This window comes from Varanus komodoensis, unplaced genomic scaffold (assembly GCF_004798865.1).
Source record: "Varanus komodoensis strain SLA01 unplaced genomic scaffold, ASM479886v1 scaffold20_1, whole genome shotgun sequence".
Taxonomy (NCBI): Eukaryota; Metazoa; Chordata; class Lepidosauria; order Squamata; family Varanidae; genus Varanus; species Varanus komodoensis.
Genome location: NW_025335587.1, coordinates 11913384 through 11929251, shown reverse-complemented (window position 1 = coordinate 11929251; position 15868 = coordinate 11913384). Strand labels below are relative to the sequence as shown.

Below are 15868 nucleotides of genomic sequence, written 5' to 3'. Positions count from 1 at the left end.
GGGGCACCGGTGTGCACAAGATGCTGGTGAGTTTTGTGGACTCTAGTCGGTCCGGACTGAACATTATGCACGGGAGTGGGAGAACTGTTCTTGCTTATCTGCACATGCTCCGGAGTGGGCCATCCATTCTGAACTTCCCAGCAAATTCCCAAGATATCGATCTCCTCCCAAACGCAAGCCTCACAAAAGGACGAGCTTTGCCCAAGGAGCCGAGTAATTACAACATCGGGCTGCATTGCTGGTTGAAAGGGCACGGGTGACCTAATGCCAGTGTCCAAAGCGTGTGACCATGTTAGGCCATTGGTCATGGTGCCCTTTAGGAATCTGCAGCTGTTATTAAGGTCAGGAAGACTAAAGGGCTTTGTATCGGCAAGCAACAATCGTGCTCCCCCGGCGGCCAAAGAGTTTTCCTCTCGCCCATGGTGGTCCAGCAAAAAAACAAAAGAGGAGTAGAAAAAGGGGGATCCAATTTCATTGGTTCCTCCAACACTTTTATGAGCTATTTCAGCCATATGAAATGCTGGCATCTTTCGGCTTGGGACTGCCCGAAACATTTTTCAGGATCAAAGCAGAAACGCAACATCTGTGGGGAAGATTAGCAGAGGCAGAAGAAGGGTGATATGCCCATTTTGAAAGGGCATGACCGCCCCACCCCATCAAAGCCAGCCCCAAGTCGTCTCAAAACACAGTAGATTAAATCAACCGAGCTTCTGGAGAGGGGACAATAAAGTTGGGAAGCAGAAGCCAGGAAGTTCTCTTGTACAAGATTCCCACAGGGAAATGGAATTCATTAGAAGGCCCAGTCATGGAATTCTTTTAAAAATGGCTTTTACAAGAGTGTGTGCCAGTGGACGGCTCTCTAATCAAAGGCAGGGCTGGGAACAAGACATGCCTCTTATGGGGGGCCCTCCTGGTGCTCCCAGATGATCCTGAGGTCTGTTTTAGGGTTGATTGAAACGGAATTGTGTGCGTGGCTCTCCCTCCAAGGGGGTCATGCCGGATCCGAGCAAAGTGAGTCTGCCCAGATCAGCCCTACTATTTACACGGAGGTCGTGAACGCTTGCCAAAAAAACAGTTGTGAGAAAATGCATTGCTTGCTCCGAGGAATATTGCTGAGGTCAGAGAGAGCAGAGAGTTCTGAAGGGGTGGCCAATGGGTCAGCCGCCCTGCTAATGCAATGGCACTGGCGCAGGGTCCCCACAAGCCCCGGTGCCTCTACACCATCACTCGTGAGCCCCAGTCGTGCCTCTGCAACGCTTCGGGAAGCTTTCTGCCGGGAATCAACACAAAATGTCCATCAATGTGTCCCGGGTACGGTGTCTAAAAGCATCTCTGCCGATTCTTTTGTTCTTTTGGCCGGGTTAGATTGTTTAGTCTATGAATTCTTCAGGACAGAATGCCTCTACCTCATCCATCAGCAGCTGATGTGCCGTGACATGCAGTAGAACGTGTACATTCCCCCCATCTTGGTAAGAAAAGATTTATAAGCTTTCTAACGTGCCTTGACTTCAGCGCAGAACGCAGACGAGGAGGATCTCCCGGGCAGGGCAGGAACAAACCTCGGAAAGTGCGTGGAGGGCGCCGGATGCCCCCCAACCCAGGGGAGAGTCTGGAGGTGGGGAATGCCACCCAGGTTTCCCTCGGCAAAGGGAGATGGGGGATCTGCTGCCGGTTGCTGTTCCTCCAATGCCTGAGTGAAGGCCAGATGCACGTGGGCTCCAGAACCAGGAGTCCTGGAAGAGCCCGTGACCACCGTGCTCCAGAACTTGAAGGCCGGGGGTTCTCTGCATTTGACCCCGTGCCTGATCTTGCACCCTGTCCCGGCTTCACTGCTGTGCTGCTGGATTTGCAGCCCAATTTTGGCACTGCAGTGGCAACGGGGAAAGTGGATTGTCTACCATCCTGAAAGCCATGTGGATATTGAGGTGGCCTATAAAAGCTGAATAAATACATATCTCTTGTTCTGAGAGGGTTAGTGGATAAGAGAGCAGGCCTGGGGCTCAGGAGATCTGGGGTCGAACCCCCAGGCGGGTTCTAGTCTCTGGCTGGCTTTGGGCCAGTCGTAGATTCTCAGCCCAGCCTACCTTGCAGGGTTGCTCTTGTGAGGATCAGATGTGGGGGAAGAGGAGAATGATGCCAGCCATCTTGGGTTCCCTAGAAGGAAAAGAGATGGGATGCAACTCAAATTAATAAATTCAATAAAAGAAAATAATGCAGAATTGCACCCCCAGGATCTTGCAAGAGACACGATTCTGCTTTTTAAACATGCTTCCTGCTGGGTTGATTCGTTTTTCTTCTCTCACTGTGCTGCAGAAGTTGGGTGGGAGAAGCCGACCCTTCGGCCCCAAAGGCTGCGTCCTTGTGTGATAAATCATGCCTTGAAGTGTGTCCCAGGTTAGTGCGTGTTTGTGCACCTGTGCAAGCGGTTAATCTCCACTTGGGTGTGTCAGGTACGGCTCTTTTGCGCGTGAATGTGAATATTTATTTTTTATTTATTTAAAGCTTTTATATACCGTCTGACTACTACAGTCTTGGGACAGTCTACAATAAAAACAAAATAAAATGAAGCATAGCATCCAGTAAGTCCAATAAAATCCACTTTTAAACCTATTCAACCTAAAATAATGGGCAAATAAAAAGCTTATGGCCTGGTGCTGAAAAGAATACAGAGTCGGCACCAGGCAGACCTCTCTGGGGAGCACGTTCCATAGCCAGGGCACCACCACCGAGAAGGCCCTTCTCCGGGTAGTCACTCTCCTAATCTCCTTCAAGAAGAACCTCTGAGCCAGACCTTAAGGGAAAGCACATAGGGAAGGAGGTGCTCCTTCAGGTATCCAGGACTCAAGCCATTTAGGGCTTCATAGGTCAAAACCCGGACCTTGAATTGGGCCCAGACTTCAATTGGTAGCCAGTGGAATAGAACTGTCAAAATAGCAGGGAAGTCGATTTTGGCTAAATTTTAAGGCAATACTCTAACAGGAAGGGCTGTTTGGTAGTGGAGGTGATGGGCTCGCTGGAAGTTTGAAGCGAAGGCTGGATGGCCAAGGGTCAGGGACTCAGTTGTTGCATCCTGCATGCAAATTCTTTAATCAGTGACGGGTTGGACTAGATGTCCTCCAAGGACCCCAAGCTTTCATGATGATAAGAAATGGAAGGTGCTGATGATTGATTTCATTTTGATAGCCAAAGCGCTCTTGGCGGTGTACACTGAATAATGAAATAGAATATAAAATATAAATCATTACAAATCATAAAATTACATTAAAATGATACAGATGTAAGCGTTCAGTGTTCGTGTGAGAGAGTGAAAAGGAGAGCATGCTTGAACTCAAGCAAACTCAAACTCCACCGCAATAGCAAGAAGAGTCACGCACCTTACTTTGGAATAAACAACTCTTTTCATTTTCCGGGCTGGATTAGCTGCCAGTTTCTCTGGGAATAACTTGGCGCAACTGTAAACCCTATGCTACTGTTTTCTTCTAGAACTTTTTGGCAAACTCTGTGTTGGTGCTGCTTTCTGATTTAGTGGCATTTTCCAATGATGTCAACATTGCTTCAAAGCAGGAATGCTTATTATGATACTATTGGCCCAGTTTTGCACTGAGGGCCCATAATCTCTTGATCTGTTGTGTCCCGTAAGGTACATACATGAGCTGCAACCAGGAATGGTTTGCCCAAGGAATTCCTTGCAAGTCCCTGCCCCGGGTTGTTAAGGCTTTCGGTCAAGACCCCTTCACTGGTTCCCTTCTTCAGTGAGTGCCTTTGCTTCCATGGTCTGCAGCTGGCATCACTCCTCGTCCTTCTTGGAGTGGTACCCCATCCTTGATGGATACACAGAGAGCTGGTGTGTCATGCCTCTGATCCTGCTCAATCTTTTCATCAATGACCTGGAGGAGGGGGTGACCAGTCTGCTGGTCAAATTCGGAGATGATTCTAAAATGAGGGCAGTGGCCACAACTGAGGAGCAGCTACTCCGGATCCAGAAGGATTTGGACAGACTGTGGAAGTGGGCAGGAGACAACAGGATGGCGTTCAATGCGGATAAGTGCAAGGTCTTGCGCTTGGGGCATAGGAATGGGTGTCATAGGTACAGGTTAGGGGGCAAGTGGCTGGAGAGCAGCACTTGTGAAAGGGACCTCGGGGTGCTGGCTGACTGCAGGCTGAACATGAGCCAGCAGTGTGATGCGGTGGTCAAGAGGGCGAGCGCCACCCTTGGTTGCATAGCCAGAAGCGTGGTATTCCTGCCACTCTGTACGACTCTGGTGTGCCCACAGCTGGAGTCCTGTGTTCAGTTCTGGGCCCCTCATTGCAAGAGGGATATAGCAAGGTTGGAATCAGTGCAACAAAGGGCCACTAGGATGGTGACTGGTTTGCAGGGGAAGCCATATGAGGGGAGACTGAGGGAGCTGGGGCTTTTCAGCCTTGAGAAGAGAAGACTGAGGGGGGACATGGTATCCCTCTAGAAGTACCCCAAAGGCTGTCACAAAGAGGAAGGTCAAGACCTCTTCTGGCTGATGCCAGAGTGTAGTACATGGAATAATCAAGTCAAGTTGTGAGAACCAAGATTCAGGCTGGACATCAGGAAAAGTTTCCTCACTCGCAGAGCAAGATGACTGTGGAACCACCTGCCTGGAGAGGTGGTGGACTCTCCCACCCTGGAGGCATTCAAGGCAAAGCTAGACAGCCCTCTCAGTGGGACGGTGAGACTTGGCGTCCTGCAGCAGCAGGGGGCTGGACCTGATGGCCTTCGTGGCCCCTCCCAGCTCTACCCTTCCGTGATTCCTTCTCAGTCCCTCCGCTGGCAGGGCCAGGCTGAGAGACAGGAACAAACAGGCGGCAGTGCTGAAGAGCAGCCATTCCGTGGCGCGCTTGGCTCCCGCTGGGAAGCGGGCCTTGACAGGGGCTGCTCCCTTCCTGCCCCCGATCCTGGCTCTGGAGGGTTGCTTGATGGGGACGGTGCTGAGACCCAGGGAAGGAGACAGCGTGGGGCAGGCTGTGTGGAAGGGGCTGGCGCCCCACTTGGCAAGGCAGTTAGTGCCTCATGGCCCACCTTTGTGTCTGTTGCGGTGAACGGATATCGGAGGGGAATGAGCCGCGTTGCCTTCCGCTGGGGCACTCTTCTCCGGCCACATCGAATTATGTCATACCCACCCTGTGCTAGTTCGGATTAGTCTGCCTTTCAGTTGTGACAGATTATCCCTCTTGACGCAGTGCGACAAGCTGTAAGTAACAGAAAGTGACCTCGGCGGAGGAACAGGAGCACCATGTTTGTCAGGACTGATGTGCTGTCTCCGCGTTCGCAGCAAAGAGACAGGCACAAGGCTGCGTTCCACTGCTGGGCAATCGCAGCTCACAACCTACAAAGTCGTGCTGGAGATGGTGGCAATGTCAGGAGCAGTTTTAGGAACACTCAGCCACACCCACCTCGTCTGGCTTCTTGGAATTAGGAGAGCGGGTTCCCAACAGCAGCTGGGGGATCCAGGGGTCATGTGGAGAGGCATGTGTGGCGAGAGGATGGATGGTCAGGGACCTCTGGGCAGCTTGCTGCCATTACCAGGGACAGGGCAGTGCTGGGCATATTCTAATATCAGGGTTTTTTGCATTGTATTCTATGGACATCAGACAAGGTAAGAACTATGCAAGAAGATCCTGGTCATATAAAACAGTCCAAGAAAAGCAGGCAAGGTGTGTAGCATTTGGTCAAGGTAAATGGTAGGTGTGTCATGAGTGGAGCCGGCGGGAGCTGGGGTCAGACTAGATGGCCCAGGAGACCCCTTCTCTGTTTCTCTGTTTCTAAATAGGACAGGCACAAGGAGCTAAGTGAAGGTGGAAGCCCCTTAGGCAAGGAGGAGCTGCAGCAGGAAAATGGATCCTTCATTCAGAGTGGGCTTTTCTGGATTTATTTACCGTGTAGCATGTCATACATGGGCTTGTGATATATATTAGAACTTAAACAAGTTAAGATCACATTGAAAATATAAATGTTGAAAAGACCTCTATTCAAACTTCAGTGTCTAGGCCATCTAACCATTGAAGCGCAGCATTGTTTGTACAGAAAAAGGCAAAAAGGCTTTTCTGGACACATAGGAAGATGTTGTCTCAGCAGCTAGCTACAATCAGTGGAAGTTTTAGCTAGGCAGCTACATCTGTTGTGTGATTAACTTCGCCCCTCTGGAGGTGGTGGGCCCTTGGCTGATTTTGTATTCTCAGACATCTGCAAGGCTGGGGAGGTGGAGGTTCTCTGCAAGAGGTTCCTCACAAGAGGAAAAAACTGGGCTATAAATGCAACGTAATACTTGCAGCAGCAACAACGGATGCCCAGAGAGCTTCAGCTATTGGACAGCACAGAAATAAAATTATGAATAATAAACTATCTCTGTTGATGCCAGTGTATAATTGTTAAAAGTATGCATGCATTTCTTCCAAATCGAAGCACATATATTTAAAAAACAGGGGTACCCAAAAACACCAAGAAGTGAACCTCTTTTTGCGCACCATTTAAAAACCTTTAGTGGCACCATCAGTTAAAGGATGTTGAAGTCAGTTCCACCAGTGAAATAGACTTCAAGTCATGCACATTATCTGGGCTGTTTTTCCCAACCTTTTTAGGAACCAGGGAATTTCTGGCTGTGCATGTACCCGTGACTTTCTGAGTCCTACAGGGATACCTTAGCATGGAGGATTTTTCCTTTGGGCACCCCCACCCCACCCCACCCCTGTCTCTGCTGCCCCCTTTGTTGTGTCTGAGGCATCAGCTGCCCCTAGGAAAGGGGACCTCACCTCACCATGTCGTACCTTTTGCAATCTGCCGTAAGAGTTAAAGCCGGTTCTCCAGGGGCAAAGGCAGGGAGAAGCCCTAATTCATCATCCATCCATTAGCATTTCCAGACAAATCTTCTTTACAAAGAAAAAAATGCAAATTGGCTGCCCAAGAAAGGAAAACATAGATCGGAGAGAGAACATAGACGGGACCCTGGAGCCAGACATAAATTTGGTATTTAATATTTCAAGTGAAACTCTCAGCACCAATTAACTTTGCCCCCCACCCCACCCCCGTTTTAAGGAAATTGCTGGCTAAATCAGCCAGCTCTCTAATTATCCAACTGAATGACGGAAATTTTTAGTGTAATTAAATAAACAGCCTCCCTTCCTCCTTCTCCTTTCCCCTGTTCAGCCGCCTTCATCTGGAGCCATTCTATAACTAGGAAGTAGGTGGAACTGGAAGGCAAACTTCGAAAGCCAAGACATTCTCCCAGAATTTCCCCAACCTGGAGAATTTTCTCCAACCTGAAGCTCTGCAGGTGCCTAGGACTACAACTCCCATTAATCCCAGCTAGAAAGGCTAAGGTTGATGGGGGTTATGATACAGAGCACCCGGAAGGCACCAACCCAGGGAAGTCTGTCTTGGAGCCTGGTGTTTTGCTTCGGACTATTATGCATCTGAGACCCTTTGACAACCAACCCACACTGTAGGGCACAGCACCCCCTTAACAAAGGAGTGCTTTTGGTAGTTCTGAGGAGCAGTTGTGAACTTCCCAAAGAGTAAAGTAGATAGTAATAATTAGTGGGCATGCTCTGATCCAGTATGCAATGGGGAGAGAGGCTTGCCCCTGGCGTCCTTGATCTCCCCATCAGGTTTGTAACTGAGTTGCAGAACCAAAAAGCTCCCATCCTAGCAGAGGTTGTGTGTAAGTGGGCTTGGGCTGAGAACACGGGTGTGTCCTGGAGACAGTCCTGAGGTCCAGAATGAGAGGTCTGCATTCGCCCCCCCCAAACCTTGGCCTCATCTGGGACATTGATCTGGGCATTAAGTTTGCCATGGCTTTCTTCTGTACAACAGCCAGCAAAGGGCTGGTGGTGCGATCACCGATGATTTGGGGCCGGTGTGCAGAGGCTAGCACAGCCCAATCCACAGGTGAGTGAGGCCAAAGTGAAAGGGGCGGGGTCAAAAGACCAGGCTATTCCACTTCAAGCTCTTACTGACTACAACCAAGGCTTGAAGGCAGCGTTTCAAGCCTTTTAGGATGGGAAGATGTGCGCTTAGTCTGCGGGACTGCTCAATGATCATAGGGTCATGGGAAATTGCTGGGGGCTTGGGGAGAATTTGATCTCTGCGCCTGAGCTTGTTCTCTGTCGATTTAAATTCTGCACCATGCAACACAGCATTGTAAATATTGCCCTGGACTATATTTTGCAATGAGCACATCATGTGAAAGGCCAGGCTAGATGAATCACAAGTCGGAATTAAGATTGCTGGGAGAAATATCAACAACCTCAGATACACAGACAATACCACTCTAATGGCAGAAAGTGAAGAGGAACTAAAGAGCCTCTTGATGCAGGTGAAAGAGGAGAATGCAAAAGTTGGCTTGAAACTCAGCATTAAGACAACTAAGATCATGGCATCTGGTTCTCTCACTTCCTGGCAAATAGATGGGGAAGAAATGGAGGTAGTGACAGGTTTTATTTTCTTGGACTCCAAGATCACCGCAGACGGGGACTGCAGCCAAGAAATTAAAAGACGCTTGCTCCTTGGGAGGAAAGCTATGGCAAATCTAGACAGCATACTAAAAAGCAGAGACATCACCCTGCCAACAAAAGTGCGTATAGTCAAGGCTATGGTTTTCCCAGTTGCAATGTATGCCATAAGGAAGGCTGAGCGCCGAAGAATTGAGGCCTTTGAATTTGGTGCTGGTGCAGACTCCTGTGAGTCCCTTGGACCACAAGGCGATCAAACCGGTCAGTCCTAGAGGAGATCAACCCTGACTGCTCTTTAGAAGGCCAGATCCTGAAGATGAAACTCAAATGCTTTGGCCACCTAATGAGAAGGAAGGACTCCCTGGAGAAGAGACTGATGCTGGGAACAATAGATGGCAAAAGGAGAAAGGGGCAGCAGAGGATGAGGTGGCTGGATGGGGTCCCTGGGGCAGTGGGTGTGGGCTTGGGTGGACTCCAAGGACAGGAAGGCCTGGAAGAAGGCTGTCCATGGGGTCGCAATGGGTGGGGCATGATTTTGTGACTAAACAAAAAAATTTTTGCAATGCAAAGTTTCCCCTGGCTTGGGAGTGCCCTAGCCTGATGGAGGACATGACTGGGCCACCCAGGGAGCTCTATGCCACGGCCGTCCCAGAAAGCCCCTGGTGCCGCACCCACAGGTGGAACAAGGCAGCTGGCACCAGCCTTGGCTAGGGCAGATGTGGGCTTGCTATACCGAAGTCGGCGTGCCATCAGAAGTCGCCCTGCCCTGGAAAGGTTACCTGCTCCGGGTCTGGTTGGACAACAGAGAAGCACCAGGAGAGGAGGAAAGCGGTGGCCTGCCCACGTTCCGTGGGAACAAGGAGCCACGCGCCAAGCGTGTAGTTCTCTGGTCAGAGTTTTCTTCAGCAGGGCGAGATGCGCTGCATTGCTATGCAGACGACGGGGATCAGATCTAGTTGTGCATCTGTGCAACCAGTTAGCATGTACAAATGGTTTGCCAATTCATATTTGGTGATGAATGTCCTCTTGTTTATTTTTTATTTTTTGTCTGATAAGAAGCAGCTGTTCTAGTTGCTACCCCAGGGGATAATAATATTAAACTTCTTTGCATAATTTTTGAAGCCATCCCTAGTTTGCGTGATCCCTGGAGAAATGAAGCCACGTGGGCTTTTTTCGTATCCTTATGCATGCCCATTGTGCTTTGCACAATTGTGCTTTGCACAATTCGTTTGCTACAATTAACCCTCTTCCGTAACGGCACGGAAGGCCGGTGCAGTGTGGTGGTGTGGTCCTCAGCCAAACCTACCTACCTCTCAGGGTTGTTGTGGCAAGGGTAAAACGGAGCTATGTAAGCCACCTCGGGTTCCACCCAAGAGGAAAAAAAGAAGGGGCAGAGATGCAACGTGAAGTTGGGCTGCCGTGTGCGAGGCGAGTGGTGAGGGTGGCTCCCAACCGGCCCAGAACCGCACAACAAGCCACAGCTTCTGGGGCGGTTTGGGAACCGTTCGTGCCGTTCACCTCATGCCTTCATTTTAAGGCCATGCAAGCCCAGCCAGCGAACCCTGCAAAAGCTGCGAAGAGTTCGGGTGCCTGGGTTGTGTGTGTTCAGTCCAGCTGATTTCAGGTGGCCGGAAGCACAATCCGCTTAGTCTGTTTCCAATCCACTGGCCCGAATGCCCGTTCTCTTTTACAGTCCCTCTCAATCTCTCTCTCTCTTTCTCTCCCTGGTCTTGTCACATATGGACTCCTCCATCCTTCTGCCTTGTGAAGATCCTGGTGAGTAAAAATATTCCTCACAGCCACCCCGAAAAGTGTTTGTTCACCTGGAGAGCGGATGCCCCCCTTCCTTCCCTCTGCACACCCACCCGTGCAGTTTCAGCTTTCCTGTTCTACTTATACACTGCGTTAATTCTATGGAAGCAAACCGTGGAGAGGCGGGAAATGCCTGGAATGGCTCCGCGGGACAGTTGTGCTCTCACAGTCTGGCTTCCATTGTCTAAACTTGGAGTGAGCTCATTGTTACCCCCAGATGGTACTATATATAGAGGGACAATAGTCTTTGTGTGGGTTGGTGAGCCAGTTGGCAGAGAAGGTGAAGAAAGACAACATGGTAAGCTTGCTTGCTTGCTTGCTTGCTTGCTTGCTTGCTTGCTTGCCTGCCTTCCTTCCTTCCTTCCTTCCTTCCTTCCTTCCTTCCTTCCTTCCTTCCTCTCAAACGTATAAACAGACATCTAGGGAGGGTCCTGCTTAGCAGCTCCATTTGTATTTAATGGATTGTCTGGCATCATTCGTTCTGTCTTCTGCTTGTTAATAGATACAGATTTTTAAAATTTACTCAGAAAAGTACCCCCATCCATCAGAATATAGGGAAGGTTTGCTAGTATGTAACATTTTGTGTATTTTCTTGGTTAATCATAAACTCAATGAGCAAAACACGCATGTGTGCCAGAAAGATTGCTGCTCCACAAAGGCTGAAGAGAGGTCAGAGTTAGGTAAAACGTTGCACGTGTGGTTTTTCAAAATCATTTTTTGAAAAAATACAGTTTAAAGATGCAGCATTGTTACTTGACTCCCTTAATTTCGCATGACCAATGGTGTACAGGTCTAAAAGCTTAGACAAATGGTCCACAAGTCCATGCAATTTTGAAAGGCTGGTCATCCCCAGATTCCGTAGGGTAGATTCATAGAAATTCCAGGTCATTTTGATCTGCTAGGGTTCCCTCCATGTCTACAAACAACGCACACACAATTTTAACAATCAAGAATAAGATACCTTGGATGTTTTGGAAAATTAAGGGTGCCTCCCTCACTAATTCAGGAGTAAGTCCCTTTACATGCCACAACACTTACTTTTGAATTGGCATGAGAAAGCTGCAGCTCCTCCCACGTCCAGAAACACCAAGAGGACGATGTGGCTGGAATTCTCTCTACCTGGTCACTAAGAGGGGAATTTCTGCTGCTTGGCCTTGCTTGGCTCAACGTTTGCAGAGGCACTCGGGCGAACGCCAACAGCTTTGTGCTTTTACAGCATGTGCTTTTACTAATATGTAACTCTAACCTTATGCCCCTTTAAGGGCTCGCAACTCCTGTGGAATGCTCTGATGGTCGCTGCAGCTGGGTGGGAGTTCTTGACCTGCCTAAACAAGCGTCGGGTTGTGCCTAAACTTACTGGGCTACCTGCATTTTAGTTCCGGCCACGTGTCCGGCCTCAGCATCCCTTATGGTGAAATGGCCTCCTTTCCTTCCTGCCTTCCTGCCTTCCTTCCTTCTCTCTGCATTAGCCACAGCTTTGGTCTAGAACTCAGACTCAAAGGGGCACCATGGACCAAGACAAGCAGCAGGGGTCACTTTTGGGGAAATTCATTGCTGGAAAGAAAGTGCATAGATTTGCATGCAATATCGGTGTGCTATGTAATGGCAGCATTTCAATAGCACATTGGCCAGCTTTTTCTAGGTGACCTGCACGCCTCGCTTTGTCTGCTGCCCAGGTACTCCAAGGCCCATCTGCCTGCTCTACCTTCTCTAGGTCCTTTATCTTCAGCCCTTTGGATAGAGAACATGCTCAGGAGGAGGACTGCCCCTTGTGAAGTGGGATTCAGGCCCACGCTGCTGACCATGTGATCTTCTCAGACCTTGGGCCCGGCCAGGTTCTCCTCCATTAGAAGGCCCTGGCTTTGCTCTTTCTCTCCCCACCCCCAGTCCCGATCTCTCTCTCTCTCTCTCTCTGCCCATCCTTGCCTTCCCTTTTCTCTCCCCCTTTCTAGCTTATAACCTTGCCTCTTGCCCTCTCTCTCCGCCTGCCTCCCTGTGCCCCCTTTCCTCCTAGCCTTGCTGCTTCTTTCCCCATCTTTAAGTACTTTAACCTCGCTTGTGACAAGCCAGTCATTTTGAAATAGTCATCGCGGGGGCTTTTTAGTGGTGGTGCCCGCTGCAGTTTCTCAAATTGCCAAATGGGCCAACAGGAGAGAAAAAAAGAAGATTGGGGCCCCTATCTTTGTGCTTGCAGTGCACTGAGAGGGTAAAGGGGGCCTTTAAATGGCTTCTCTCTACACCCCTTTGTTTGTTAAAAAAATAAAAAGTCATATACAATGTGGGGGTAGCCTGGGGGGACTGCAGCGGCTGCAGTGGGGGCTACATGTCACTCGCCCTTGCTGAATTCTCCCCATGGCTGGTTAGACCACGGCACCCATCCTACTTCCAAAAGCCTCTGAGCGTTCTGGCAAGAATGACCCAGGCAGCCCGCTTGGCCTGGAGGTGGAGTGTGAAGCAGTGGGGAAAGGGGGGGGGAACTGGGGGCGGCCCACCCCCACCCCTGCTCTGAGGCCCCCAACAGATCGTCCCCAAGGGAAGGCACCCTTCCCCAAGAAAATGGTTCCCACCCAATCAAGGGGACAGGAAGGGCTCTGCCAAACCGAGGGGGGGGGGGTCAAACATGTGCAGTGCATGTTCCTTGTGAATTGGGCATTCTGTTTGGAGGAGTGTTTGGTGCCTATGAAGTGGTGTTAAACCTCCAAACTTCCCAGGGCCGCTTCGACAGTCCCCTGCAGAGGGGAACGGAAATGGCTGCCCCATGGGCTTCCGGCCCCCACCCGAGCTGGCTTTGGCCACGCAGGTGCGTCCTGGCCTGCGAGGGCAGCCCTTAGCCCTCCTGCGCTGTGTGTCTGGGGTCTCAACTCGCACTTTGAGGCAGCAAAGAACCAGTCTGGGCTCCTTTCCACGTCGAAGCCTGCCAGGCATCTGAAACATGCTGCGGAGGCTCCACCCTGCCTCCTCTTCTCTCCTCTGGGCCAGGGGGAGTGCTTGGAACCAGAAAGATCAAAGAGGAAAGGGGAAAACGCACACATCTGCATAGGTTAGTCTGCACAGGTTCTGAAGTCTCTCTGCACGTCCTTAAAGGACCCCGTCTCCTAAGGACATCCATCTTTTAACTAGGGATGCATGGGGAGGGGAGAAGATTGCAGAGAAAGAAGATAAAATGCAACTTAGGCAAAAAGATTGGGGATGGGGAGGAATTGGGAATTTTATTTTATTTATTCATTCATTCAAACGTTTAGTTTACTTTTACATCCGCTGGCGTCCCGGGATGGTTTACAACAAGCAACAGATAAAATGGCACAGCATCCAGTAAATCAAGAATATAAAACCACATTAAAACCAATTAAACATTCAAATAACGCGAAAATAAAAGGGTTTTCGCCTGGCGCCGAAAAGAAAAAAGCGTTGGCACCAGTTGAACCTCTCTGGAGAGTGTATACCATAATCAGGGCACCACCGCAGAGAAGGCCCTCCTCCGGGTAGCCACCCTCCTACTCTCCTTCAAGCAGGACTCCCGGAGCAGGGCCTCCGCCTCCGATCCCAAGGGGCGGGGGGCACATAGGGAAGGAGGCGCTCCTTCGGGTATCCCGGACCCCAGCCATTTAGGGCCTTATAGGTCATCACCTTAAACTGGGCCTGGCCTCCAATTGCCAGCCAGTGTAAGCGATAAAGGACCGGCGTTTCAACATAACCTGGGCTGGGTGCAGCCTGGCGGCTTTCCTGCCGCAGCTCGCATGGGCTCCCCGCACTCCGTGGGACCCTCAGTGAGTCACGACGAATTTAAGCAGCCCTGATGCCTAACTCAAAATCCTGTTGACGGTCCTGCTTTAAGTACTGATGGATCTGTTTTACACATGTCTGTGTCTGATTCCATCATCGTCACAGAAATAGTGATAATAATTCCTCATGCTTTAGGAAATATTTTTCCAAAGCACCCAGGGTCTCAACAAAGCATGTGGTGAATGTAAAATAGTGGAGGGGGGGGCAACCCCCCCAACCCACATAAGGATGGTCATATTCTAAATGAAAGCAATCTGAGGATGTCTATACAGAAGGAAGTGATTGCTCTTTATTAATTAGAGAGAAAAGTGCATGTAATTATGCTAAATGAACTCTGCAGGGAAGCCTTCTACCCTCCCACCATCCCCAGCTCTCACGCTTTACAACGTCTTAAAGGCTTTATAAATATTACTGTGGTTTTATAGCATGACGTTTCAATTCTTCTGTAGCACCACTTTCAAAGGATTACTGGAGACAAAAACATGGTTGTCAGAAATAAGGCAACACTCATTACAAGTTGCAGAAGTTCAGCATACAGAGCGAAGGGGGAGAGGGGGAATGTTTGCAGGCCACACAAATGGTGCCCCGCAAGATTTCAGATCTTGGGAAAAGCCGCCGACCAGCATCTCCTGGAGGGCCCTTCTCTGGAAGGTCTGGAAAGACCTGGACTGCATCCATTCCACTCCACTTAAGCCCCAGAGGGGTGTGTGGATTTCACAATGGATCCCAACACTCCAAGATCATCTGGCCAGGAAAGATCAGGGACACCCGTGCCGGTGGGCCACCTCACCTGTGCCAGCCACTATTTTGAGCTTTATGGGAACTCTCTGTGGCGCTGAACCCCTTTGCCAGGATAGGTTCACTGCTATACTGTGTAAAGCAAAAGCTGCAATGGATGAGGAAGGCCACCAACAAAGCAGTCACCAGTCTCCCTGTGTTTTGTTGGCCGTTGGGATATGGAAAGCTGGACTCCGCGGCTCTTTGGCCCCATTACTACTGTGCTGCTGAATTCGATTTTGATGAAACCCTTACATAGTTCTCATCCTCTCCATCTTATCCTCACAACAACAACCCTGTGAGGCAGGTTAGGCTGAGAGTCTGTGAATGGCCCAAAGTCACCCACTGAACTCCATGGCTGAGTGAGGACTCAAACCCAGATCTCCTGCATCCCAATCTGACGCCCTTAGCGGATTGTCTATGGATGCCATTAAAAGCTGTTCTTTCAGCACTCTGTAGAATTTAGCAATCTGGGGGACGAAAGCAGCTCCAGAATTTTGGTGGCTGCCCACCCAATTTTAGAACACAGCTTATTTTCTTGGCATTTCCTTCCATAAGGCACTCCGTTTCTTTCTTCCTCACAAAGCAAGCATGGTTTCTATTACACTGTGTTATTTATTACGTTGTGCTCTTTTTTATTTGTTGCTTTTACTGTAAACCGTTCAGAGAGTCTTTTGGCTTATGTGGATGGTATATAAAACTTTTAATCAATAGATAAGTGATGGTCCTTTTTGTGCATGTGACAAAAGCCATGCTCCACACCCCCACCAATGACTCAAGGGCTAACCTGTGCTCCAAACCATCCAACACAAAATCCTTCTCCATTCTTGATCTCCCACCAAAGCTCACTCCATCGGCATCTGTCTTTGGCATCATAAACCGAGACGCTGGGACTGGATTTATCATCTAATTATAGCAGAAGTGGAAAAGGGAGAATAAAAAAATGATCGGAGGTATGGAATGCCGTCCATAAAAGGAGATGATCCAATGTTTGCAGTACATGGGATTCAAGTGGAAT

At 49.7% G+C, this 15868-nt stretch overlaps 1 protein-coding gene across 1 annotated transcript in view; it reads left to right on the top strand.

Moving 5' to 3' along the window:
* Positions 1 to 10552: 10552 nt before the first annotated feature.
* Positions 10553 to 15868, top strand: part of MYL10 (myosin light chain 10) — a 35503-nt gene continuing 30187 nt past the window's right edge. The window contains exon 1 of the mRNA XM_044430246.1: positions 10553 to 10588. Within this exon, the coding sequence (XP_044286181.1) occupies positions 10586 to 10588 (3 nt within the window). The 5' untranslated portion in view covers positions 10553 to 10585. The remainder of the gene's footprint in view (positions 10589 to 15868) is intronic.